The following is a 27,240-nucleotide window of genomic DNA, read 5'->3' as shown; positions in this document are numbered from 1 at the left end:
GAAGTACCCTTAAGAGGTGGAAGCAGCAGAGGAGACCAGTGGAGGTTTGTGTACAGGATAAATGGGTTTGAACGAGAGGTACTGTACAGGATTTGAGCAGGGAAACCATGAGAGAAACAACAGCCGTAAATAAGTTACAGATGAGCTTATGAAAAGCTATTTCATAAAAAATAGAGAGAAAACCTGTGGCTCTAGAAGAACGAGAGTAGTGGAAGCCAGTGAGAAACTTGCTGGTGTTTGTTCATGCAGAAATAAAGAGTGAAAGGAAAATGTGAACCTGAGCTGAACCCTGCTCTCATGTATACCCACAGCAATCTCCACATTGTAAATTAAAGCTGCTGACCTGCCACAACTTTTGGAAGCCCCTTGAGTCCACGTGGTATGAAAGCACAGAAAGGAGTAAAAAATGTGATTAAAAGGTAGAGAGAGGATGAGGAAGGAAATCTAGACATTTCAGGGTGAAAACAGAAAGGCACACATAATGTTAGAGCAATTTAAATTTGATTTCCACAGATCACAAGACCAATTGAATAAGCAGTTTAACCTTTCATCCTGTAAAGGAGAATAAGAAATTCAGGTGTTTTTTTGGCATACTACCCATTACTTCTAAAGTAACTGATAAATTTATAAACAAGCTTTTTGGGACGTTGATCAGACTGATTAGGATATTTTATTCTGACAGTTTACTTATTTTGTCTGCAAAAGGGCTTCTCAATCAAAAGAAAGAAAAAAGGGATTATTGCAATGCTCTGGCTGGAAACCAGATGACAGTTAATACAAAAATCTTTGCTACTTTTAGATGAGTAGCTAGGGACATGCAAAGAATCACTTAATGCAAAAGCACCTGCTGCAGAAGCCAATGCATTTAACCTGTGAAAACCACATCAACCAATCTCAACAGAGATCCATGACAATATGTGTCAAAGAGGAAATAAAAGATTACATTACTTTTCTAGTCTGAAAAACACTTTCTCACCTCAACCATTCCCTCACCAATGGCTTAGCCTCTGCAACAAGTCATTTTATGCCCACAAAACCTTGCAGTGGCCACTGTGCAGATGTTAGAACTGCTGAAGTGTGTTTATTAGGGTGTTAAATTGCATGGCAAGGAAACTCCCAAAAGAGGTTATTGCGGACAAAGGATTACTGTGACCACAGAGTTCTCTAACCCCAAATGAAGACAAAGAGAAATGTTACTGTTTGTTCTGCAGTTTTCCCTAGAAGTATGTATAGAGACCCAGGCAGCTCCTTTCAAATGTGTGAAACAGAAATCTTGCCCAAGCAAGTCTTCAAAGCTTCCACAACTTCAGTGAAATGAGCCTTGAGGCTTTCTTGGACTCACTTTTCTGTCTTCCTCTGGGAAGTTTCAATGTACTGCATTATTCTGCTACATATTTTGACCCCAAACCAGGATTTTTCTCAGGACAACTCTTCAAAAGCTCCAAGAAAGTCATGAAGATCCTCAAAATAATCAGGCCTATGAGAGATGAGAGCCTGAAAGCTCTCATCAAATTAAATTAAATTCTGAAGAGAGACTGGCCTTGAAGGTTAAGGCAATAGACAAGAAAATATGTGAAACATGGATTTTACAACTCCATAGGAGTGACTGGAGGAAACCAGCAATGGAAATAGTCACAGAAAAATAAATGTTGCCATATGATTCTTTGAGAGTCAGCAAGGGAACTGCAACCAATCCATCATTTTGTCCTGCCTTCTTAGAGCAAAAGTAGGACAAAATAATGATCACTACCTAGAGGAAGTAAATCACTTACCAAAGGAAGTAAAATCTTCCATTTTGGAAGATTAATCTAATGAGTCTTGAGATGAGAAGCTTCCTAGCTTCACATAGTTTTGAGAGCAAATCCTTGAAATGAAGTCTAGGGTAGGTCTGGTTGCTGGATATAACACAATTCTTAACCAGGAAAAAGTTCCTGCAAGGAGAGAAACTCTCTGTTGCCTTTCAAAACATAAGGTTTGGCATAATGTTTAAACACATAAGGCTTAAAGGAAACCTTTCTAGACACTGCTGTTCAAATTCTGGCTGAAAACAAGAGAATAATTTCTCCCCAAATTGGAACAGATAAGCTGCTTCTCATGCATCAGTGGCCTCATGTGCCTCTTGCAGGAAGAGAACCAAGCCTAGAGACCTCTTTGTTCTGCCTTCCAGTTCTGCTGAATGTATCTGGTATTCAGCATTCTGAAGGGGAAAAATGAATATTCTCTTCCATCTGAGAGGGAAGATTTGGGTTTCTCTGTCAGAAATTAGTTTTATTATTCATTCTCATGCCACTAACTGAAGAATTAAAACAGAGAGACACACAACTACAGAAAGATAATAAAGCTTTTGAAAGATAAGTCTAATAATCAAAACTTTTTTTTTCTTTTCCCCAAGAAGATGGTATTCTGTCAACTGTTTTCCTATCTGGTAAATAGACACATGGTAGTGAATGTAGTGCATATAGTTCTTTAGCTTTCCATTTAAAGGAATACACTGAGATTCCTTCCTGATGAGAAGCAGTTTTCTGGAACCCTAAAAGGTGACATTAAATCACTTAACAAAACATTTTCTTATGGAATGGGAAAGCAAAAGCAGGAGGAGTTTCCTCAGCAATGGGTGGAACAAATGTCAGATTTGTGGAGGAGGGGACAGGGCAGTGGGTCTGAAAAGACAGAGCTGCAATATTACAAGGCAGGGTTTACAGTCCATTCAATGTTCAATGATTCCCAAAAATCTTGGACTAAGCACTTAGCCTTGGATTTCAAGAAAAGACTTCTGGAATTATTTTGCATGAAGTAAAACCAATTACTTTCTTTAAAATAAATACATGAATTAAAAAAATTAAAAGTTTTATGACATGAATGTTACAAAAATACAGTACATTCATTTAAATACTGTCCATGTAATTTATACATATTTCCTTTATTAATGTAGCCATCATGCACCACTACAGCACATTTATATTTATATTACAGTACTGCCTTGGCCTCTGCTTCAGTTCATCAGCAGGATATGGGATGCTATGCATGCCAGGTTCCCAAATCCTAGAGCCAGGAATCATAACACTCCAAGTAAAGGAATCTGTTCATCTTTGTAAATAAGAGGCCTGCTATGCTATTTAAAACACTCTCTTTCATTTTATGTTTGAGAGAAATAATAGTGCTAGCTTGTGTGGGCAGTATCACTCTTCTCAGTGAAATTTTTTGAACACTTAAAATTGAAGTATTTTGCATAGAGTGCTGGGAAAGGATAAAGTCTACAAAGCAAAACAAGTAAGAGTTTTAACCAGTAGTTCTTAAGCAGAAAATTGGCTTACCAGGCAGATGAAAAAAAGAAAACAAAAGAAACAGAGAAACAAGCTTGCTGTGACTGAACTGTGTGTCTTTCAGATGAGAAAAGAATGTTTGATTTATTTTATGGATGTTAAAAAAGTGCTTATTTAATTTCACACAGTGAGGTTCCAAATAGCAACAAACATTTTAATTAGAAATGCAGAGTGAGAAGTGTGGTGCACACCAGAGTAAAATTGTTTTAAATATGGCCTAGTGAAGTTGAAAGGGAAAAAATCACCCTATTTTAAAACATTTCTGAATAAAAATTAAAAGCTCCTACTCTAGGTTACTTATTTGGCTTCATTGTATCTACAGACCTACATGCAATCTTATTATTTAGATCTCCAGTCAACGCTTATTCTTATTTTCTTTCAAAATTTATCATCATCATCTTTATCCTGTATTATTCATTGAACTTCTAACCCAATGTGACACTGAGGATTTCACATTCTTTGCTGTATGTGTGTGAGAGGTATTTCAGCCATTCAGACACACAGGGTAGATGTTTTTCTGAGCACTCCAGTAACTGTAGGACAGCTCACACAGAAAAGATCTGCTGTGCTTATTTCACAAATCCGAGGCACAATATGAAAGCAATAACTATTAAATATTATCTCTTGGGAGAAAGAAAAATAATATTCTCTCTCAGGGAAATTATTTTTTCCACAAGATTGAAGTATAATTTCAGTCATTCCCACTAGCACTAAATGGAGTGAAAATAAGAATGGTGAAGACAAATGCAAAGTGCTACAGTAACTGTGCCCTGGCATCAGCATCTCCTGTTAATTTGTGTTTGCAAAATAAAGTTCATGTTGATTTTAACACGACTTTCTCCCAAAGCATTTAATCCAAAGATGATTTCACATCAGATCCTATTCATTCATAGCAAATTGTCTGAAATAATTTCTGGAAGATTCCTCTCCTGGTTTTGAAATCAAAACACCAGCATTATCTCCACAGGGATACAATTTAAATAACATTCTTTGATTGTTTGTACTTTAAGGTTAAAAAAACCCAACAAACCCCAAATAAAATAAACTAAACAAACCTCCAGTAATTAAATAAATAAATTAGAGAATGGGTGAGTTTACTGGAGGAAATCCATGCATACAGGAAAGCAGACAAAGGTCCAACAGACAAACCCTCCTGCAGCAACTTGCACTGCACACTGAAGCACGCTACAGAGAAAAGCACTTTCGTTTCTTCAAGGGACAATTCTTCACCATATCTTACAGCATTCAACACAGTAAACACCGATCTCAGCAAAAAAAATCAGTAAAATAAGTCAAGATTTGTGAGGAAAAAGTTATTTCTGTTTGTAGAGGAATAGAGGTTAACTGTAGCCTTAATAGTAGTAAATGCTAAAAATAAAAAGCCACGTGGCAAAATTCAAATCAAATTTCTCGTGTATTTAAAAAGTAAATGTATTTCCTTCCCTGGATTGAGAAGCTGCTGCAGTACACAATGCCCCAAACACTCCTCATGCAGTGTGAATCATCCCAACACAGAACGTGTAGTTACAGGTGATGATCATGATGAGAGCTTGAGCTGTCTCATCCCAGAGCTATTCCTGTCCTCATCCTAATAAGCACTCTTCTTCTGGGCAGCCAGGATCACTCAGAAAATTCTTCCAGGCAGGAAGCAGTACCATGTAAGTGCCCATTTGCCTTTGCTCTGCCCCAGCAGCAGGAGTGGCAGCAGCTGGCAGGTTGTTTTGTGGTTTCTGTAAGTCAGCACTGAGGTGATGGCTGTGGTGAGCACCCACTCATTTCCTTGGGCTTGGTTTCATAAACCCAACATGCCAAACAGCTCTTTATGGTCATGTTGTACAGCAATTTCTGTTTTTCTCCTGATTCTAGATAATAATGCTATTTTATCCAGCTGATGCTACTATTTCCAAGGAAAATGTTGGTGGTATTACTTTACTATACTTGATTTTGATAAATGCTCTAAACTGAGTAAGTTCACACTTCTAATTCTTCTTATATTGATAATAGTCTTTCACTGAGAGTAAATTAATATTACTGGCCAAATATGATAAATATGGATTTCCTTTCATGAATAACAATGGCATGTCCAGTTCTTTTTTCAAATCTGTACCTGAGGAATACTACAATGGCAAGGGATTAGAGGAAAAGAAAGGCAAATAAGCAAGATTACAGAACCACTGCCTTTTGTGGTATCTGACCTAGACAGTAACTGTTTACAAGCTGTCTGGAAATGGTAACTATGCTTTTTTTCACATATAAGCTATCAAATGTCCTTCAGAAGTTAAAGATGTTAAGTTAAAGTTTCTCTTCAAGACTGTAGGGGAAAAATGCACCTCAGTTAAATGTAGACTGGAGGCTGATGCTAATTCTAGAACGTCTGGGTTATGATATTCTCCCATCCATGCACAGGAATTTAATCCCTGCCCATAAGGAACTCTATAGAAATCAAACAAAAGACCTCAGCAAACAGCACCATGGGTGACTTATCACGGACACATAGGCTAAGTGTACAGGCAGAGTGACCTGAGCCTTCCTGAGCATCCAAGAGCTGAATACTTGGGACAGCCTAACTGACAAACAGCAAGACAGTTTGTTACACATATATGACTTAGCTTTCCATTGCCCTGGCATAGCGCTTGGTATTTTATTGATGAATACAGGAAAAGAAATTTCATCTGAAGATCTAAGAATTAAAACAGAAAAGTACAGGCAAAGAATCAGAAAATGGAAAGCAACTGAACAGTCAAATTTCGCAGTGCTTCTTTTAAAAAGAAGTTTCTTATATTTCTGTTACAATATGGGCCAAATTAAAATTATTATGATATTAAGCCTAAAGCCTCAGAGAATGTTTATTATCACTATTGTGGAAAACACCAGTGATGTGCTTGAGACTATACCAGAGTTTAAACCAGAAAAGGATAAAAGAAGATGTATTGAAAGATGCAGGGGAATGCTGTGACTTGGAAATCTCCCTAAAAACATATTAAATGAAACATAGAGAGCTTTAAACCGATAGGGTGGTTTCTGTTAATTTCTTAAAAGAAAAGAGTCTCTAAAAACCATCTCAGGAAACAGAGACTGCAAACTGCTATGGTGGCAATATGGAGATTTCTGGAAGACATGGGAAAGAATAAAATAGGCCTGGGAATGTTGCCCTGCAGAAATCATGGTAAAAATAAGTTAGTAGGATGAAGTTTCATAATAACTGGCACAGGGCTGGAAAAGCTTACAAAGAACAGCCTCACATTTTAGCTCCCAGAGTAATTTTTTCTGTGTGATTTGGCATAGCTGCAGGGGGAATGGAGAACTGCAGGTGTAGATCAGGCAGAGGAGAGAGATGAGTCAAAGATGACCGCAAGTGGAGAGAGGTCAATTGAAAAGAAGTAAAGAAGGCAGAGCTGGAGGTAATTTAAACTTCAATTCTACAGTGACTAATGACAGAAATAAGAAAAGAAAAGCTGTCTCAGCTACCTTTTCTCTTCACTTTCAATAGGTAGAAAATCCCAAGGGAAAAGAATCTCACTTAAATTAATATTAGTTATCAAAGTAATAGTTTCAAGACATTAAAACATTTACATCTTCCCTAATTAAAGAGAGGAGGATGCTGTTTGTAAAAGTAGCTTATTTTTAAATGTTACTTAGGGGTTTTCCCTACAGGGAAATAGTCTGCAATAGCTAATCCAGAACAACTATTCCACAGCTGATCCTCGAGTTTGTGCTCTTCTCCCACAGTCAGTGCCTTTCTAGTCCATATTAGAAGTGGATAAAGATAAACTAAAAATAAAATTCCAAATAGAGAAGCATCTATACAAGATGTTTGTCCAGAAAAGCTTTTATATTTTAAATTCAGACTCCAGATCTTTCAGAGTATGCTCAGATAGCTTCATTTTAATATTTCTACCTAACCAAACAAATTGGAGTCAAATATTAAACACATTAATCAAAAATTAAATAATTGAAATTAAAACATCTGCCTATAAATGTAAGCTAAGCATGTGTCAGGAGGGGGGTCACCTTGTAGCTTTGTCCTAACTTACAGCTTACATTCCCACCTGTAGATGGTGTGTTTTAACCTTTCCTTTGAGAAAAATATCAGCCCCTCATTTGACCAATACTCATAACGAAAATTTAACCACCATCTGGGCACAGTTAATATTTTATGAAAAACACTTGAAAGAGATGCAAATTGTCTATCAGTTAACATTGCAGACAATGTAAAATAATTGCAACAGACATACATACAACAGTTACAATTCTAATTCATTTTGGAGTTTTCTAATAGAACTCTGACACTTCTATTTTCAGTGTCAGCAGCACCAAAGCTATTTCATGATAAAGACCTAATTTCCTGGCTACATTTCTCAGGTTGACAGTTTTGATGTGAAAATAATAAACAAAGTAAATAAGGTGCTTTTCTGTTAAATAACAAACCTTTGTTTTTACTACTAGAATGGCTGATTTTCCTGTCTTATATTTTAATCATATCTGTTCTTTATATCTATTTGAATATGCATTTAAGATGAATAGCTCTTTCTTCAGCAAATTCAAAAAAATAATGTAACAAGACGGTTCATCACTTTACCTCCAATTTGCCATGTGCACAGCCTAATAGCAATAGGTTGGCTCTGTCCCTCTGACAGGAAATAGGAGACCAAGGCCATGCTCCATCACTGGTTGCTGACCACCAGCAAATGACCAGATCTTGCATACAGTTTATTGCCAGGTGACGTTTCATCCTTCTACCTTCTGGTCCAAGTATATCAACATAAGAAATCTGAGGGAAGAAAAAAATGCAGGAAATGTTGGAGGTGATAAAATAGCATGGTAGGAGCAAATGGGAGGAATTACTTTGGACGTGTGAGAAAGAATGTATATATACACAGAGCTCTGCATACATATATCTTCATAGAGGCTGTCTGTAAACGTGAAAAATATCTCCTCAGACAGAAAGACATGCTCACTCTTTTATCTGTGGGGAGGGGATTGGGATGGAAAGGAATATGAGTTAAGAAGGAATTTACTGCAATGACTCCAATCAATACCAAAATGTACAGTCATGGTTGCTTGACAGCATCGACCTCCACACAGGATTTAAGCTTAGTCATATTAAATGACAAGTTCTGCAAAGCTGACCACGGAGCTAAGGCTAGTGTTTAAGACATAATCAAATATTAAATATATTCTACAGTATTTGAGCAAACATATATCTTTCTTCTTCCCTCCCAAATTAAGGGATGGAAACACAAACATCCGCTTTGCAAAAGAACATATACTTTTCTGCATAATGTGGATGAGCTACAGCATCATGCGTAAAGTTTATGCAGCTCTTGAGAATTGTGCCTCTTTCTCAGGAAGGATTTGTGAAATTTATTATTCAAACTCTGTTATTTGGAGCATGGTTATTTGAAAACATGAGCAGTGCACCATCTGGGTGACACATGCCAAGGAAATATAGATTGCACCGCATTTCTGCTTAAGGAATTAATGGAAGGTTGATAGCTAGGGGAAAAAAAAACTATCTTGCCATTGCTGGTCAGCAATAATCGAACCACTTTCTGGGGATTAAGCGCATGGCTAAGCCTACTGGACCAGACACTAGCAAAGGGCAGGGGGTCTTCTTATCAGAGAAATGCTTCTGGAGCCAGTCTCACTACATGACAGATTGCTTTCATATTCCTGTCTGCAAGGCAACAAAGGCTGGCAGTAATGCGATAATGCCAGAGTGCAATGGGTGTTAAGAACCCGTTGCATTTATGTATTGTATTTAGTAAATAATCAGGCTCATCCAAATTGTGATCTCAGCTCTCAACCAAGGCCATTAAAATCAAGGTTAATGCTTTAATAATCCTTTGCTGTTTTTTATATGGTCAAAAAGAACCCTTTTCTATTTGCATGGTCATAATATTATTGACCTCTTCATCCCATGAATACACATAAAAAGGAACTGAAATCAAAGTAATTACCAATGTTGTTCTCTCATGGTAAACATTTAACTCCTTGTTTTGTCTCCTTCAGTAAATTGAAATGGACTTAAAAAACAGACAGGAAAAACTTGGAAAAGGTCAATATTTTCAGAATATCCTGTGTTTTACTGGTCAAAATATTTTCAGGGGTAAAGATAAAATATACACAATAGTTAAGAGGTAGCTGCTACTTGAATTAGAATAGCTAATTTGGTGACAACACAATTAGGCTGGAAAAGCACAAATACTTCCACAAGTATCGATTAGTCCTCTATTGTAGTGTTAACTGTTCATAACAATCAGACATGTCATAACAGCCACAAATCTTTGTTGACCTTTATGTCTTGCATTAGACATGTCACTCTCAAACATGAACTCATGTCACTGAGGAAACGTAAATAATAACAGTTGGTTTTTTATTTTGCTGGTCATGAAGACTGTAGTGATTCATATAGTAATTCTTTATTGTTTCAAAGTGCAAATACAATTCAAGGTGGTATCAATTAGAAAGTAAGAGCATAGGGAGATTAATTCATTCATTTAGGTATGCATTGCATAAAAAACTCGACTTTTGGATAAATATCAAACTGTGAGGAGGAAAGCATGGTTGACTTGATCTTATTATTCACAGAACTCTGGCAGTCCAGCACTGCTGCCAATTTTGCCCACCATGAGCCTGGAAACTGAACAATGTGAGGTTACTTATCATTGCAATGATAATATGACAGAAATTTAATTATATCATTACAAACACTTTCCTCATTGTAGAAATGGGACTGTAAACCAAATACTACATTTCTCAAGACTATGCCAAAAGTCAGAGGCAGAAATGAAGGTTACAATCAAATTTCCTGAATCTTGGCTTCAGATTTTAATCCTGTGTTAGTTCTATAACAGTGCACACTACCTCTTTCATCCAATTTCTCTTGAACAAAACCCCAACTCTAAAGAACCTTTTTTCCCCCTAAACCCACAACATTTGTTGTTGTTATATATTGTTACATACAATTACAAGTTTGCAGAGTTGCAATTGAGGACCATCTTATTTTTCTACTGAGAGTGACACTACTGCTATGTCTGTGATCTTCCAGCTTTTGAGGTTTGACCAAAATCAGCCATGAAGAGCAGTAAATCAATGCAGAGAGCTGACACAATATTATTGCAGAAGTGAATAATATTTTCTGCAGTGTCACACTGGTGCAATTCTGAAGATAATATAAATTATATTTAGCTGCCTAACTAGCAAGCCTCACACAAAAGAACATTCAATTAAAAAATGCAAATGCCTTTTTTTGGCTGGTGGAGAAATGTTCCATAGTGATTCCCACTGATTTCAAGAGAAAGCAGAGTTAATGTTGAGCATGGAGGTGTTTTGAGAAGCTCAGCTGTGTCAGCAAAGAACTGAACTTAACAACCCTATTAAGGAGTGCAGCAGACACTTCTGGTTTTTCTAAACATTAAATCAGGAGCTGTGGCCCTCACACTTCAATGACAAAGGCAGTTCACCACAGCTTCTTCGTTAAACTTTAGTGCTATTAAGAAAAAAGCCCCACCACACACCAGGCTCGCTCCCAAAGCACAGCCTCAATGAACACCACAGGCCAGGCACAAGGCACAGCATTTTAAAGTAAAGTATGTATCAGCTCAGTTCCCAGTGAACAGTGAACTGTCTCAAATCCACGTTATAGAGGTTGGATCAATCTTGCAAACACAAGCCATTGCTGAAAAGAAGCCCTGAACTGAAACAGCCTGGAAAATGTATTAGATATTAATCCTAGCAGAAAGTATTTCTACCAAGCAAGTTAAAACACATTATGGCAAAACTTAAATTAAACATATCCTTAAAGAGCTTGCCTTGCAGATGCAAGCTCCCTTATGTGAGGAAGTAAATTACTGAAGGGTTGTCAAGGGGAAAATATTTGCTAGCACAAGATTGTTTTCTTTAATGTTTATCCAGTCTGAAATAAATACAAACTCTCTCTTTTGCTCACAACATCTTGCTGCGTTTCCTGGGAAAAGGCTTGACCCTCCTTCATTCTTGCAGTGAACTAGATGCAGCCCCTTCCCTGCTTCAGCTGTTCAAAGTTAATTGCCTTGGCTGATTATTTTTTCATATTGCTGTAGCACCAAATACTTCCACCTAAGGAAGTGGTGTCCTGATGACAAAGGGCTTATGATTCAAATAAGTTACATCTACCCAGCCCAATCCATCATGAGATGAGCTGGTTTCCACTGATCTCCAGACTGGGCAGTTTAAAGCTCAGCTCAGCTCTGTCTAGGCTACCTTTCCACTGCTGCTGTCACTGTAGTGAAAACACACCCCCACAAAAAAGGCTGCAAAAGGACTATTTAAATCTTCACTGTGTAACTAGTAAATTGAGACACTGAGGCACCAAGTCACTTGCATAACGTCACACACATAGCTGGCCAGTGGTGAGAAACTCAGCTTCTATATCCTGATTCCTTACTCAGTGGCTTAATGCTAAAAGCAACTGTCCCAACAACACCATTAGTGTAACTAGTGGGGAAATAAGGATTTCTGCAAAGAATTACAAAAGTCTTGGACCTCAGACCAATTCAGATGACTGAATTATCAGAGCTTCATGTGTTTGTGTCTATCAGCTGAGACACTGTAAGTGACCATGTGTGTTGTCAGCCCACAACACACAAGACGTAAAACACATTAACTTAAATCTTTTACAGTACGGTTTACCATTACAGACTTTGCTTCATGCTTGTTAGATGCCAAGAATGTGCCAAGGGTCACTTACTGCTGCTCAATGAACACAAGGTAATCCGTCAAGCAGGGGTAACTCAAATGTGTGTCTGAGCCTGAAAATAAACACAGTAAAAATCTGGATCCCTTGGCACAATATTTTAACTCTTTAACTCAGAATGCCATTCTAATTTTTTTGACTTTTCAGTAACCGCCATTTTTGGAGTTTGAGCTGCTCTGGTCAATTATATTAAGGTTTGCAATTTTGTGGCTACACAATATCAGTGAATACCAGTGATACATGATGGATAATTCCTGCAATATTTGCAGTCACCATTGGCAGCTATACCTTAAAGTCCAAAGAAGAGAGTTTTTCCAGTCTTTTGTTTACATCGGAAGAATCCATTGTCTTCGTAAACTGAATAAAGCAGAGTTGGTTATGGTCCTCAAATGACAAGATGATGAAATTGTCTGTAAGAACAGCTGAAAAAAACCCAAATAAAAATTGTCAGCACTGTAATATCTGTCTCTAGGAACAAACAAAGTAGTGAACCCTCCACTGAGATGCTGCAAAAAGCAATTTTTTTTCAAGACAGTGCCTTAAATATCACACTGAAAGCCCTGTAATGTCCTAAAACATATCAGTGTGTCATCCTGTCAGCACCTTCTTGGAAATGAGAAATAAAGCCTATGGAATACTCTGATTACATACACCTGAATAAATTATCTCATACCAAAATACCACTACATTCAAATATACATTTTATGCCCTTCCACATTAATTTTCATCTCAGTATTCAGCCTTCAGTAGTGGTTTTTTTTCTTATGGTTGCATCCACCAGTATTTTGCAAATGGACCTCATATAGCTCAGCTTGTGTTAAGGGTGATGAATGCAAATGAGTACTTGAGGTGTATCTGGTATTTTGACATTGCAAGGTTCCTGGTGCTGCTGCAGACACCGAGGAGGCTGTAACATGCAGGAAAAGGCTTTAGAGGAGTTATGAATTCACTGAAAGCTTCACACAGGGGTACCCAAACAATACAAGTAATCAAGATGGAAGAGACTTCCTTGGAGTCTGGAAAAGCTCAGTGGAATCCTCACTGTTACCATAAGAGGGTGCTAGACCAAATTAGTTCAATATAAAAGTGATTAATCTGTCAATGACAATTACTTAGAAAATGGTATTGATAACTTTCCCCAAGAGTTACCCAGTTATTCAAGCAGCACCCACAGCTGAAGAGATGTCTGAGTGTGAAATGAGTCATTGGGGTAAGTAGTACCAGATCACTGATGGTTTAAAATGAAGCTGTGCTCAGACTGTAAACTCAGAAACCACTCCTAAAAGGAAAATGCCAATTAAAGTGGAACCAGATTTAGAAACAAACACACAACCCTCTGTGGAACAACCTCTAAAAAAGAAATTTTAAAAAATACAATTTATTACTTATATCCCAGATTCTTAAATCTAAATTTTACATATCCTTAAGTAGATTGACAGTATAGTCTTACATATACGTAAAACTAGCTACTGAGCTTTGCTTTTCTATAGTCTGATTTATAACCACTTGCATTTTCCAACAGTCATGTCCTGGCACAACTCTGAAGTATCTGGTATGCAAATTCTAAAGGGTAGAGTTTAGAGCCAAATAATTGCTTTTGAAATGTAACATTAACATTAGCTTTTTTGGAAAAAGAAAAAAAAGGTGATAAAGCATCTGATAAGGTGATTCAGAAGGTATAACTGAGATCCTGCAAACACATGAAAATTGAAAACCACTGAATATGGTATCCTCAATATGCATGCACACAGTTAAAATATTTTGATGTCCTCACATACACAGTTTGCATTAAAGATGAGCTGCAGCACACCTCAGATGCCGACGAAATTTTGCCTATAAATAATAAGAATCAGGAGGACTTTCTTAAATGCAAGAGGATTATAAAAACTGTAGTAATTCTGTATTTTGTGCACACAATCTGACCTTTATTCCAAATGTTAAGAAGATAGGCTACTCCAAATGAGAATTACAAAATTTCATAAGTACTTCTGGCAGATTGTAACCCATATCCATTTCTACATATACACAATTGCTGAAGTAAGAACTATTATTTTTATACAAGTTTCTTGTGCTAAATATAGAATTTCTCTTGGCCAGCTTTATAATCACAACCCTAACTTGAAGCCAGATTTGGAAAGATGTGCTGTTTCTTTGAATTAAAATTAATTTCCTCTAGGACAACATTATCTCATGTTTCTCATGTAACGATGGTTCAGTGTAAAAATTTGTATTTTGAGCACTATTTGTGTGGATAACAAAAGCATCTTCTTTTATTGTTCCTGAAAAGAAAAAGTGTATTGTAATGAAAGTTATTGAGTGGTTTGCTTTTACTGAACAGAGGCAGTTTTATTTCACCTACAGACTTGTCTGTTAGCAAACATGGAGGTTTAAGGAAATCCTGCATATGTGAAAACAAGGACAAAACATTATATAATGTTATTTATGTAATAAATATACATATTATAATGTAATAAAACATATTTCTTGCTTTGTTGTTGTTTTAGTTGTAAGCTCATTTAGTTAGCAGTATTTTCTGAACAAGTGCTTCTATGACATATTAAGCCAAATATACGTTAAAGACAAAGTATTCCAAATAATTTCCACAAACTACTTTAATTTAGGAATAACCTTAGATTCTATGCTTTCCTATTTTTTGTCACCTGAAATTAGGAAATCATCCCCCCAGAAACAGAGTGCAAAAAATCACAGATGGAATTATAAGTCCAGTCATTAAGGTGGAGAGTGAAAAAAGGAAGACAAGATAGTAAATGTGTTCTATTCTCTCAGTGTAATTAGTTAATAAAAAATGAGGTCTGGCTTAAATTTTTTTAATAAGTTAAGATTCTACAAATATAGTTATATCAATATTAATTTTCAAGACTAAACTACCATACATAAGACAAGATCAGTGAGACACAGTATTGGAGTTTCTTAAAACCTAGACCAACATTCAATAGATGCCTGGGTAGAGAGAAAATTAAACCATTAAAGATCAAACCTGAACTAAGTGCATATTCTTACTAGAAGGACGTAATGTGGGTTTACTCTTAAAAAATTTGGAAGGTAGTGCACATGTAATATGGCTTACACCAAAATTTCATACTCCTGTTTCTGCAGAAGCCAAGACACAGTTGATTTCTCAATATTATGAGTCATATCATAAAGCTATGGAAAACAGAGACACTTTTGTAAGTTTTCGTCTGCATTAAATGAAAACTTAATTTTTAGCAGCCACTAGTTAGTAACAATAGGGAGATTCTGGGTACCAAGAAACTAAATCAGAACACCTCCACATAACTAATGTTATCCAGCCTATTTTAATAACAACTTTAATAATAACTATCCCATGCAATTATTCAATTGGCTAATGTTTGGTTCTGTCCCATTTTCCCGCTTACGAAATAAACATGACACGTTCAAATGGCATGCTCACAGTGATTACAGTGTGTAAGAAACGGGCTTTTAGAAACCCATGCAGCATTTGACAAGCCTGAAAACTTTGATGTTAAATATTATTCTTAAAGTGCTCTTAGTCCTGAGGGTTGTAACTATAGCATTACATGCAATTACTTGTTGTGTTTGCAAGTCCCCAGTGGCAATAATTAGTCTACCTGTTGACATACTGTTTCTCTACTCTATTGTTAATGCAGGCAATTGATTTGCACATGGGTGTAATTACCATCACTGATGGTGTCGGAGATGAGCTTCCCCACCAGGGTCCTGTCAATCACCACCTTCTCCAGCTGTGGCCCAGAAAGGCTTAGGGACACCAAAATACCTGAGTGAAAGAGGAGCTGAATCCAAAGAGTGAGAAAACAAGACATCAAAAATCATGAATAAAGTGAAATGTTCCAAGGTACATATTAGCAGCCGTCCATTACGTAGTAATCTAATTTTCAAAATTGCAAAAATGAATTATCATTGATGTGAAGACGTCTTATAATGGCTTTGAAAGCTTTTTCAATGAAAGAGATGTAACACAACACTGAATTATAAGGGTACAAGAACTACAATTGCTGAGCACTTGAAGAAGTAGCTAAGTCCCCAAATGTTACATAAAATATACTGAATTTTTCTGTTAAAAACAGAGATGAAAAATCTGTTTTGAAAAAGGGAAGGAATTACATTGATCACTCTATCATCCATAGACCTGATATTTTCTGTATAAAGTAACTGCATAGCCTGCATGGAAAAAAATATAAAGTAGGGTTTAATATAATTCTATGTTATTATCACAAATTAAAAACAGCAGCTTTTTTCTGTTCTTGTTATTTCTGATCATTCATATATTGTTTAAATAAATAATTGTGCTCTACCACAGAGGTAGCTGTGAGCTCCCAATAAATCCATTCACTGGCTGACATAACATTTTAAATGTCTCTCTTAGAAAGAAAGAATTTAAGCTATTGGACAGAGTTATTTCAGAGTTAATTGAATATTCCTGCCTAATTAATTTAAATTAAATTATACATATAATCTCGAAGACTATAAGTATTTATCAGCCCCTTCTTATGCAATATGAGAGAGAGAATGCTCAGTGGGAGGAGTTATGAAAAACATTTATTTTTGCATAATTAAACCATTAGTCATTTTCTGAATGCAACTACTACAGCACAAGATAGAGCCCATAAAAGAAATTCTCTGTGGAAAGACCTCTGCAAACAAGTCTAGAGGGTCCACCAAAGGCCAGGAATCTGGGACTCCAGCTCTTACTTCTACCTAACAGTAGATTTTTAAAGAAATCCCTGTGCTTTTAGAAAACTTAGCTACTAAAGAAACACTTGTTCTTGCAGGAGAATTTGGCAGAAAAAATATCCCTGTTTGTTCTGTGCTGGAGCTGTGAGACAAACATGATATAATCTTTGGAATTTTCTTGCAGTGAAATCCACTGGATTGTATAATAAATTAAAAGTATTAGGGACAGAAATTGGGCATGTCCCTTATGCAGTGCTCTGCTCCCAATAATTAGTTATGGAAATTCTCCTTTATGCATATTTTGCTATATTACTATACCTCTGTGCTCTCCAAAGAACAGAACAAGTTGTATTTAAACAAATTATTTTCCTGCCCTAACACCTTTAACCAACATGTTTAACAAACAAATTCTAGTGATACGTGAAGTGGAAACAAATAAAACCCTGTGATGTGAAATGAATTTCTAAGAACAAATGATCAATTCCCATCCTGTGAAAGTCTAATCATACATTCATTTGATAGATATATATATAGTCAATGTTTCGATATTCCCTGTCATGACAGATGTCCTTTAAGGTTTTGTCCCAGTAAAAATGTTAGACACGCTTACACTCATGCAGCTTTTATTACAATCTTTCAAAACTTCAATTTGTCCTTACATTGAAGTTAGATTAGATAAAATCACAATTTATTTCCAACTTGGTAACATGAAGTCCAGCAAGGTTTGACTACAGTTGGCTATAACTGTCCAAAAAACCTGCTGGAAAAAGTGAGGGTTGAAACCCAGGAGCTACCAAACTATGATGTAAGCAACAATGAAGCAAAATTACATAAATACTCTAAAAAGCTCAGTTCTGAATAACTGAATGGGTATCAGCCTGACAGAGGAGAGTGAAACACCCCCAATCTTACAGTGTTATGTGCCAACAAGAGGGATGGTGCAGTCAGGGTGCAAATTCACTTTACGCCTATGTATTAATTTTCTGGTAATGGCATAAATCACACCTGTTACAGAGCTAGAATAGAAATCAATGAAAACCTCTCCAGTGTTTCATGACAAGACACTTAAATAAATATAAAATGTTGTGCTAATGGGTGTGCTTTGCTTTACATCCATGAAACTAGTTAAAAACCAATGTTAAACCAATGTTATGAATTTTCAGTACTGTACCGATCTCTGTGCTACCACTATGGCATGACAGAATCACAAATAGTAGGTAAATGTAGTATCATTTCCATTACTTCTATTGTTTCTCCCATTGTGCTCCCTCCTTTCATTTTACAGCAAAACATTCTTTCTCATTACTCTTCTCAGAAATCTGAGATATTTGGGAAATCTTAAATTGTATTTTAACAAATTGTTGTTATAATAACTTAGTGTGGTTGGTTCATAGGTTTAAGTTCATTCTTCTAGGTAATTTTAGAGTTTAAATTTAAAAGGTTAATGAGAGACTTTACATATTATATTGCCATGCAAGGTATTAGTATTTCATCCATCTCCCTTTAAAAATGCTTTGAATTAGAACTAAGGTTTTTTAAAAATTAGTTCTTAGAGTTTACCACGAAGTACAAGCAGGCACTTAAAGAAAACAGGGCAGTGGTAGAGTCAGAGTTACCACCCCTGGAGGTATTAATGATGTGTAGATGTAGAAATTAAGGGCAAGTTTTAGTGATGAACTTTGGAGCATTAGGATAACAGCTGGGCTCACTCTTAAGGGTCTTCTCAACTCTAAATGATTCTATGATTCTGTGCTATCTTTCATCAAAAATATTCCATAAAAGAGAAAATATTTATGTCCTCAAACTGAAACCACTATTTCAATTTGCTACATTCCGTGTAGTCTGTGCAAAGACTGTTCCATGATAATAAGATTTAGGTGCTGTCACAACTAAGCTTGCCTAGTTAAGCTCATATTTTGGTAGATGGGAGCAGTCCAGTCAGAAGCACGAATGAATATAAAGCAAATAGGGAAGATTGCAAACTTGGCTTGAACACAGTGATCCAACTCCAAAGGGAACAGCCTATAAATGCTAAGGAATAAAAGCCAATGTAAGAGGCATTATTTACACAAGGCACTACATCATTCCATCTAACAGATATTAAATTAGGGAAAGAAATTCACAATGATGAAACACATCATAAATTTTTCAGATTGAAGTACTGCGATGGGAAAAATAAAATCAGAAGAGCTATCTATCTCCAGAGCTTAAACAGTCACAAGGTGTTCTTAAAATATAAAAGCATGACTTCATACCTATTGGAAGAATAAGGCAGAGACTTTGTACTTGAATGTAGTCTGAATAAAATGTTTGGGCACCTGGTTATTCTCCATATAGGAAGGAAGGGCCACTTAATTTCTCTGTTATGGAGGAATTGAATGTGAAGACTTTGATAGAAAGGATTATGTATTTTATATGCCAAAAATTGCTCTCCACTGAGCAAGAAAGGCATAAGCAGCAGAGGATACTCAAGGGAAGGCTTAGCCCTTCCCTTCTCCAATAGCAAAGTGCTCTAATATGTATTTGAGATAGTTTTTATTAAGCAAAGGACTTAAGTACAGGTTCATGACTTATGGACTTTAGTACAACTTAAGCATCTATTTAAGTAGATCCCTTTATCCTCAGAAGCCTGAGCTCTTGACTCCTCATTCATGCAGCTCAGCTGCTTATCAGTTCTTCTACCTAAAAAGATACCTGTGGAGCAAAGCCAGGATTTGCTTCTATCTGATTAAAATTGGAAGAGAAGGAAAATATGCCTGTAAAAAATATTGCTGCAAACTGTTTTCCCTTAAAGAGTCCAACTGACAAAGGAATATGCAAAAGAAGAAGAGAATTGCAAAGCACTTCTTGTTCAAGCAGGTTCCCAGGGTTTTTCCCCACCTCTTCATTCCAGATTGCTTTCTTAGCCACCCCACCATAATTACTGCGTTGCATGCCTTATTACAGATGAAGTTATTGTTGTTACACGTTACTGTTTCACAATAATCAATGCATTTGTACTTCTAGCTCCAAATATCTAAAACCACACAACACATTAATGGTTGTGATCAAAAGCAACCAAAAGAATTTAATAGGAGGGCAGTGTTCCTCTTAGTAATTGGGGATGGGTGCTGGCTTCTCATGTATTCTAGACAGAATGTCTTGGTTTTGATATCAAATGTGCTACGTCACCATGTGCCTTGCTAAATCAGTTTGCTAATGGGCATTGTAGCTGACAGAACAAGCAAGAAAATATTGCTGTGGAGCTCAGTTCAGAATCCAGTTCCAAGTATGTCGACGATGGCAACAGAAAAACTATTTGTACACATATGTAAATTGCAACACAAATACAACTAAATGAAATCAAAACAATTTAGTAAAGTATACATAAATCTTTTTCATTAGCAGGTAACAGATATGATTCATAGCTAGTGCTTGGCCTTTATACAATAAACTGTATAACAATGTTGGCATGTGCTTAATTCAACATCATAATGCAAATGTAAAACTAAAAAAAAAAATTGGAAATCAAATGTTTCAGCTAGATCTCATTTATTTTATTGCTTTATATTGTAAAACCAAACCTTAAGCAATGGCATCATTTCATAGGAAGATTTCATGATTTTGTGGCAAAACTTAAAAGCATTCCAAAGAATTAGAGAAGGAGACAAAGACAAGAAGCAGCCAGATCTGAGCTGAGTAAACTCAACAATACTGATAAAATTAATTCCTTAGGTTATTACTCCTTGGCAGGGAAAGCTGAGGAGCACAGTGGCATCTTATTGTAAAGACTTCTTGTCTTTTTCCTGTCATCCTTCTTTTATGGTCTATTTATTTTCCTTTGACATCAGCTAACTGAAGATTACAGGATTATTTCAGCAACTCAACACAGGTCATCAAAGTTGGGGATCAGAAGTACCACACAGAAATGGTGTGGGTTCAGATCCTATTGGAACAGAGCTAAAGAGAAGACCTCAGTCCTTTAGGACTCAACTAAGCTCTTTTAAATATGAGAGCAAGCTCCTTGATAAAAATCCCTATACTGTCTAGGTTATGTTTACATGAACTGGCACATCATCTATTTCAGAAGCTCTAAGAAGTGGTGGAATGTATACTTAGGACTGCAAAAATAAAGGTCATTGGGTTTTTTTTGGCAATGGACAAGGAAGTAAACATGAAACTTCTATTGCACTGATTGCACACCAAAAGAAAACAACAAAAACAAACAAAAAAAAAAAACCCAAAAAAAACCACAAACAAAAGTAATAGGATAAATTTTGATGCATAAAATTAAATATTAGCAAAGGTAGAAACCCCATCCAGCATTAGGGTCTTCTAGGCAAACTCATATAGAAAAGCCAACTTTGAGAAACACATTCATGCAATGGACAAGATCATCTGCAGGCAAAACAACTGGATTTCTCATTGGGGCATATGCATGAAGCCTAATTGGCCATTTGCACATGAACAGTTAACATGACTGCACGCTTATTTTTAGCAAATGCACATTTAAAATTACAGACCCCAATTTTTGCCTGTGGGCCACTTCTAATATGGAAGTGCTGGAGGAAGACTGAGGGATTAGGAATAGTGGTATATTGTATATTTAGGCTACAGAAAGCACACTGGCAGCAGCCCTATGATTGTTTTGCACAAAATCTGAGAGAAATCACACTACTCTTTTAAAGTATAATCTTGTTTTCATTACATCACTTTTCAGTTTTCATTCCATTTGTCTTGCTCAAGATACAGCAGCCATTGAGTTTCTGGATGGCACATTGTTATTACAATACAAAGGGAACTGCTTCTGGTTCAGCTACAGGTATGGCCGATTCAAATATAAATAATATTTAATTAAAATGGGAAAATGTGGCCGTTGAATTAAATATTTAAATTTCTATAAAGTTTATTTGACCTTGCATTGCTACTAAAAACAAAGAAAAAACAACTACTATAATTAAAACCATATGCTTAAATTTAGCCCCAAACATTGAAATTATGAAAATCAGGGTAATTTCCTACATGTTCCTCATGCTGTTTGTCTGACACACTGCTTTAACTCTCCAAAGTTAATGCAAATGTGGACTCTTCCCACTAGCTCTGGTATTCATCCAGAAAAGGCTGTGAATACAGCAGTGTTATGCCACAGATGACACCATTGCATGGTAAGCACTCTCTGCTGAAACAGTTAATTAGTTTTCTACTTAGAATTAAAAAATAAATATACAACATATTCTCCAGAAGCTTCAGAACATTTGCATCAAAGAGGGACAGTTCAATTATTGCTGCCAAATGCTCAAAGACAAATGAGCAGCAGAAAAACAAACCATCTGACATCAAAATTGATAGAAGACAGCTTTTCTGTTCTAGACTCTTCCAAATGATTAATTTTTCTCTATTTTATTTTCATTTGTTGGAGGTCTTTTATTTTCAGGAAGACAGAAAGTGGAATAACACAATTGTTCTGGCAAAACACTCTAACCCTTGCTGGAGATTTCAATAATCAGTCACTATTAAACAAAACCATTTTGTTTTGTGATTGAGAAACCAAAAGCAGAATTTAAGGACAGAGAAATTACTATGATTTTTATCTATAACTTTCACTCTGGTTATGTTATAACCTGTACCATCACTTATACTCTGGCCTTAGAAGCCATCTGAAAAAATACCCCAAATACTCAATTTATTAAACTACCCCATTACATGGTTCAATACCTAATACAGTAAGATTAAAACACCCATCTTTTTTTTTCCCCATCTCGTAGAAGAAATAAGTTAAATTATATTTGTCTCATTCATGTTGATGTAAGCCTGAAATAACTTAGAGGATGTGAAGTCAAAAAAAAAAGAATAGTTTTATACAGAACTGATAGTCAGCCAGAGGTGTTATATTGTGTAGGCAGGACAACACACCCTGGCAAGAAGTTGACTTTTCCAAAGTATGTACTGTACACACTGCAGGTGGATGCTGATGAATGGGAGGGGAAGGAAAATGGTAAAGGGAGAATGGACAAGGAAAGCAAATGAAGAGACAGCAAACTGGGATGCAAATGAATGCACTCACAGCTAATTGACTTGGTGTTTCTTAACCAAATTTCTTTCCTAATCAGAACAATAATAACAGGAAAAAATTATTCTCCAAATTAGCAATTAATATTTAAATCAGTTCTAGAAGATTAACATTCACAGATGTATACTATGTAATTTGTATGTGAATGATATACATTTACTAGTAGTAAGATCTGATAGGCAAATATAGCTTAGACAATCATATTTTTATTATTGATATGAAAAGACTACATACCATTTGGCATGTCAAGCATTTAAAAATTTTGCTATTCTCAAAGGCATTTTGGAATTTTAGCTGCACAGTGTTTGGATATTTAACAATCATTCTGCTGACACACATTTGGAACTACTTGAATAAGAAGAAAAAATTATGAGTCTGAAAAAGCATAAAGGTTAGAAGACAAAGTTCCTTTTTTGAAACAGTAATATTGAAAAGTATTCCCCATGCCAAAGCAGTTTCAAATATGATGCATTTCCTCATGAATGTTGTATAAACACATAAAATTCACTACATACATTTTTCAGAAGAAGCACATGATTATGGAGCACTTCATGTTCAGTTCTCCTCCCTGCCCTGCTGTTCTTAGTGAGGATGTGAACAAGGTTCCTTGTACACAAAATGTGGAACTCATATAGCCAGAGACATAACTGTATGTGTGCCATATGTCACAATCTCTTTTATTCCATAGCTTGATTAATGACCTTGTTGGAGTTATAACTTCCCTTCCATATTACACAAGCATAAAGTAAAAAGATTTGTGACAGGCAAATAGATAATTAAGACATAAAAATAATATAACGCAGATTCCAGACCTATCTATATATTTTAATACATAACTGTTTCCTCAACTTGCTATTTTGAGGTATAGGATGCTTTTAGTTTCCCCAAACAATAATACTAATAATAACAATAACAATAATTAACAATAATAATAGTAATCATCACCATCATAATCTCACAGAATCAGGGTCTTTTAATGTCATTTCTTTGTGTTGATAAACCCCAGGCTTTTTATTTGAAGGATGTTTTTCAGGGTGGAAATTTAAATAAACCAAATTTACTTAATAAGGGCCCACATAGTAAAAAAACCCCAGTGATTTTCAGTGTTAACATTTTAACACTACTGCTCCCACCACTGAATGGCTGTTCAGCACCACCAAGTGAACACTGCAAGACCTTCTGATGACACTGTACCTGACAGGTATGTTTGTTCTTCCATTTGCTCAGCACACAGGGACTGTTCTGCATTAAGTCCTAAAGGACAACAGAAAGTAGAGAGTGGAGTTGGCAGCACACATTGTCAATATCAGTTAACAGACTTCTGATTTTCCAGTTTACAGATGAAAAATGCCACACAAAGATGCAGCTGTTTCAGAAGAGCCCACCAGACAAAAGCACATTTATCATCACTGGGAGAGTTGGATCTTTATGAAAATTAAAGCTGTTGAAAGAGGTTTGAAAACCAGATGAGATGTTGCTGTGCTTGAACCTCTCTGAACCATACCTCTACCTCCTTGAGAGCATCTCGCAGTTTGTCCGCTCGCTTGGTTTTCAGGAGCCAAGGATAATCTCGAGCTGTCAAATAAAAGTGAGGGGAAAAAAATAAAGAGGGTAGAGAAATGTGTATATGTAAGTGACTGTATACATATAAAGTGTGTGTGTGCAAACACACATTTATGTGTCATTTTTAAAAGTTCTATGAGTTGAACTTCCTTTTTTGTGTAAACACAAATCCAAGGTTTCCAGGAGTTGCCTTATATGTAAAACTTACCTACAGCTGGAAGGAAATGGCCATGGTTTCTATTGTCAAAGGATCTGTTTTTGGGAGGCTCAATCATAGGAACAGTTGGCATGCTCTATCCACAATGACCATGATTTCCCTATGGCAATTGTGTGCAAAGCTTACCCAGCTGCTAGGCACTTGCAGTGCAAAAGTATCTGCTGTTCAGTATATTAACTCAGTTTCAAGTTTCAAGCAACCTAAGTAGATTCTATTCTTCTGAACTAACCTTTCATTGCCTAATTTCAAAAAGCAGGCACTAACATGTCTGCAAAATATATATGCATGAATATATGCATATATAGAAATATTAACAACAGGCAAATGTGAATGCCATAACTTACAGAGTCTAGTTATTTATATTATGTTCTTGCAAATTTGGTCTGAAGAATCTGCCAAGTCAAGCAAAGAAAAAGCTGCATGACTGCTGAAGTCCTTTAACAAATTTATTAGTGTTCAGCACACTATTGTGAAAATCCTGACCTAATACATTAATTCTAGCAACCAGGAGGCAAAGCTTCCTCTTGAGTTGCCAATAACTGGCTTGTTTCATGGCTGAGAATCAGGCTCTAATAACTTGTGAAATTTCTTCATTTAAAAGTGAGCAGTTTTCTGCTCATAAGTGTACAATAAAACCATGAGAAACTAGAACACATTGTTTATAATCTATTCCTATTTAAAGGAAACCTGATGAAAAGTTTTGAGCTCCAAGCTGTCAGTTTGTACGCCAACTTCCAGACTGAATGACTTAGCAGTTGTGCTTAAACCTCCCTGCAAAAAGCAGCTTACAATAGAAGTGCTATACAGTGAAAAAATGAAGGATTTCATACATCAACAAAAGAGGACACCAGCATACAACTTCTCTTTGTGTTTCATTGGACTGAAGCCAGCATTGGTGGAACTGTTATGATAATATTAATTAGGCATGTAAGGTCACATTTTCAATGGCTGCTTTCATAAATACTGGAATATTTATCCACATATGCAAAATGGGAAATTGCCTGTACAGATACCAAACTATCTGTACAAATCAACAGCTGTGAATAAAGTTTCCCAGTGCTCCTCTTTGCAAAATGTGCTGTGCAGGCTCTGTGCCAGGGGCACCCTTACATTCCCAGGCACAAGGTGCAGCAGCTTGAGTTCCCGTTGTCTGTCGCACGTGTAAAAGGCACCACTGGGGCTGCTGGTGACAAGGGTTATCTGGGCCTGCTCCTCCTTTCACACATGCAGCCCTGTGGGATACCACTACACTGAGTCCAGGTGATGCAAACCGGTGAGGCTCCTCCCTGCCTAGAGCCCTCTCTCACCTCCCCACCTTCCCAGAGCCGCACTGGCCCCGCCTGACACAGCATCCTCTGCAGCGCTGTGGGTTTGCCACATGGCTGCACCTTCACACCCATCCCCAGCGGGGCTTCAGCCTGCTCCAAACACACTTTGCAGGGATGGGAAGAACTAATCCTTCCAGAATTTTGCCTTCATATGCACACACAATTCCAGGGGAATTTTCATTTGGATAAGCTAACAGCATCGACACGGCTTTGTGAAGTTGTCTAAAAAATCAATTAGATTTTTCAGAGTTGTCACGTAATAATGTCTGAACATTAATAAATGCTCTGAGCAATGCAGGAGTTGTAAAACTTGAGCTAAAGAAAAGTTGTGCTAATATAAACATCTTTAACTGTCACAGTACTGCTGTGTGATAGCATGAACTGAAATTGCTTTTAACCAGGTAATGCAGGAACAGTGTAAATGTTTCAAAGCTAAAACCATCCTATGAAGGCAACTGATTATTAGTCTGGAATGATTATTAATTATTATTATTAGTCTCTTTGGCTGAAAGTATTTTAGTTACAATTTCCAGTTTTAAGCCAGTTGGTGTTGCAAGGCCAGAGATGACTGGGAAAATGTTTATCTGCTAAGTAAATTTCATAAGGAAAAATCTGGATTATTTTTGTGATTCCTTTTGACAATGCACTGGAAAAGCAATACACGCTTCCATGCCTAGTGACAGGGAAAAAAACCGAACAGATTGCAAATATACCAGGAAGGAAAAATTATAAATTTTCAATTGTTTTGTGCTGTGTAGTTTTGTGATCATCAGTCTTAGATGACATGTGCAGAAAGTTACATTGGAAGCAGTCTGAGGTTATTTTAATGCTCTTCCAGAGGCATAATTAATCCAGATTTGCCATTTGATCTTACTGTAAGAAGAAACTCAGAAAATATCCTTACATTCTGCTAGTTTTTGCTTCTCTTCTAAGTAACTGTACTTCATCTGTGATGCTAAAGGGAAGAGGATGAAAAGATGAATCAATCCTTACAACTGCTGTCAGCAAATATTAATATTTAGTGAGAAGACCAGTACAGTTGGATAAAACACAGAAACTTCCAAACCAATCAAGACAGGCCCAGTGCTTTCAGCCTGTACAGCAGATATCTTAACCTGGCAGTGAAAGGAAGGTGGGCTGGCACCACCGAGCCCAGCCCCGCCAGCAGCAGCCAGGTGAGCTGGTATGGGAATCAATAAAATCAGAGGGTTTTGGGAAAGCTGCAAAAGGCAGGCCTCAGAGACAGCAGAACTGTGATTAGAGCTAAGCAGTGGCCGTAAAATAAGTCAGCAGAAAAATTATGTAAAAAGTAGAAAAGTATGGACAAA

General features: G+C 36.5%; 1 protein-coding gene across 25 annotated transcripts in view; it reads right to left on the bottom strand.

Annotated features, from left to right (window-relative positions):
* WDPCP (WD repeat containing planar cell polarity effector) overlaps positions 1-27,240 on the bottom strand; it is a 147,791-nt gene that overhangs the window by 72,565 nt on the left and 47,986 nt on the right. For 21 of the 25 annotated variants that reach the window (XM_064414974.1, XM_064414973.1, XM_064414996.1 and 18 more), the window contains 6 exons: positions 26,817-26,867; positions 24,309-24,379; positions 23,999-24,058; positions 15,740-15,854; positions 12,349-12,482; positions 7,903-8,094 (listed from right to left, as the gene is read on the bottom strand). In XM_064414974.1, coding sequence (XP_064271044.1) covers positions 7,903-8,094; positions 12,349-12,482; positions 15,740-15,854; positions 23,999-24,058; positions 24,309-24,379; positions 26,817-26,867 — 623 coding nt within the window. The other 4 variants (XM_064414994.1, XM_064414997.1, XM_064414995.1 and 1 more) reach the window with 3 other exon arrangements.

Source organism: Passer domesticus, chromosome 3, assembly GCF_036417665.1.
Source record: "Passer domesticus isolate bPasDom1 chromosome 3, bPasDom1.hap1, whole genome shotgun sequence".
NCBI lineage: Eukaryota > Metazoa > Chordata > Aves > Passeriformes > Passeridae > Passer > Passer domesticus.
Note: the sequence above shows the minus strand (reverse complement) of the source record. Positions and strands in the feature narration are given on the sequence as shown.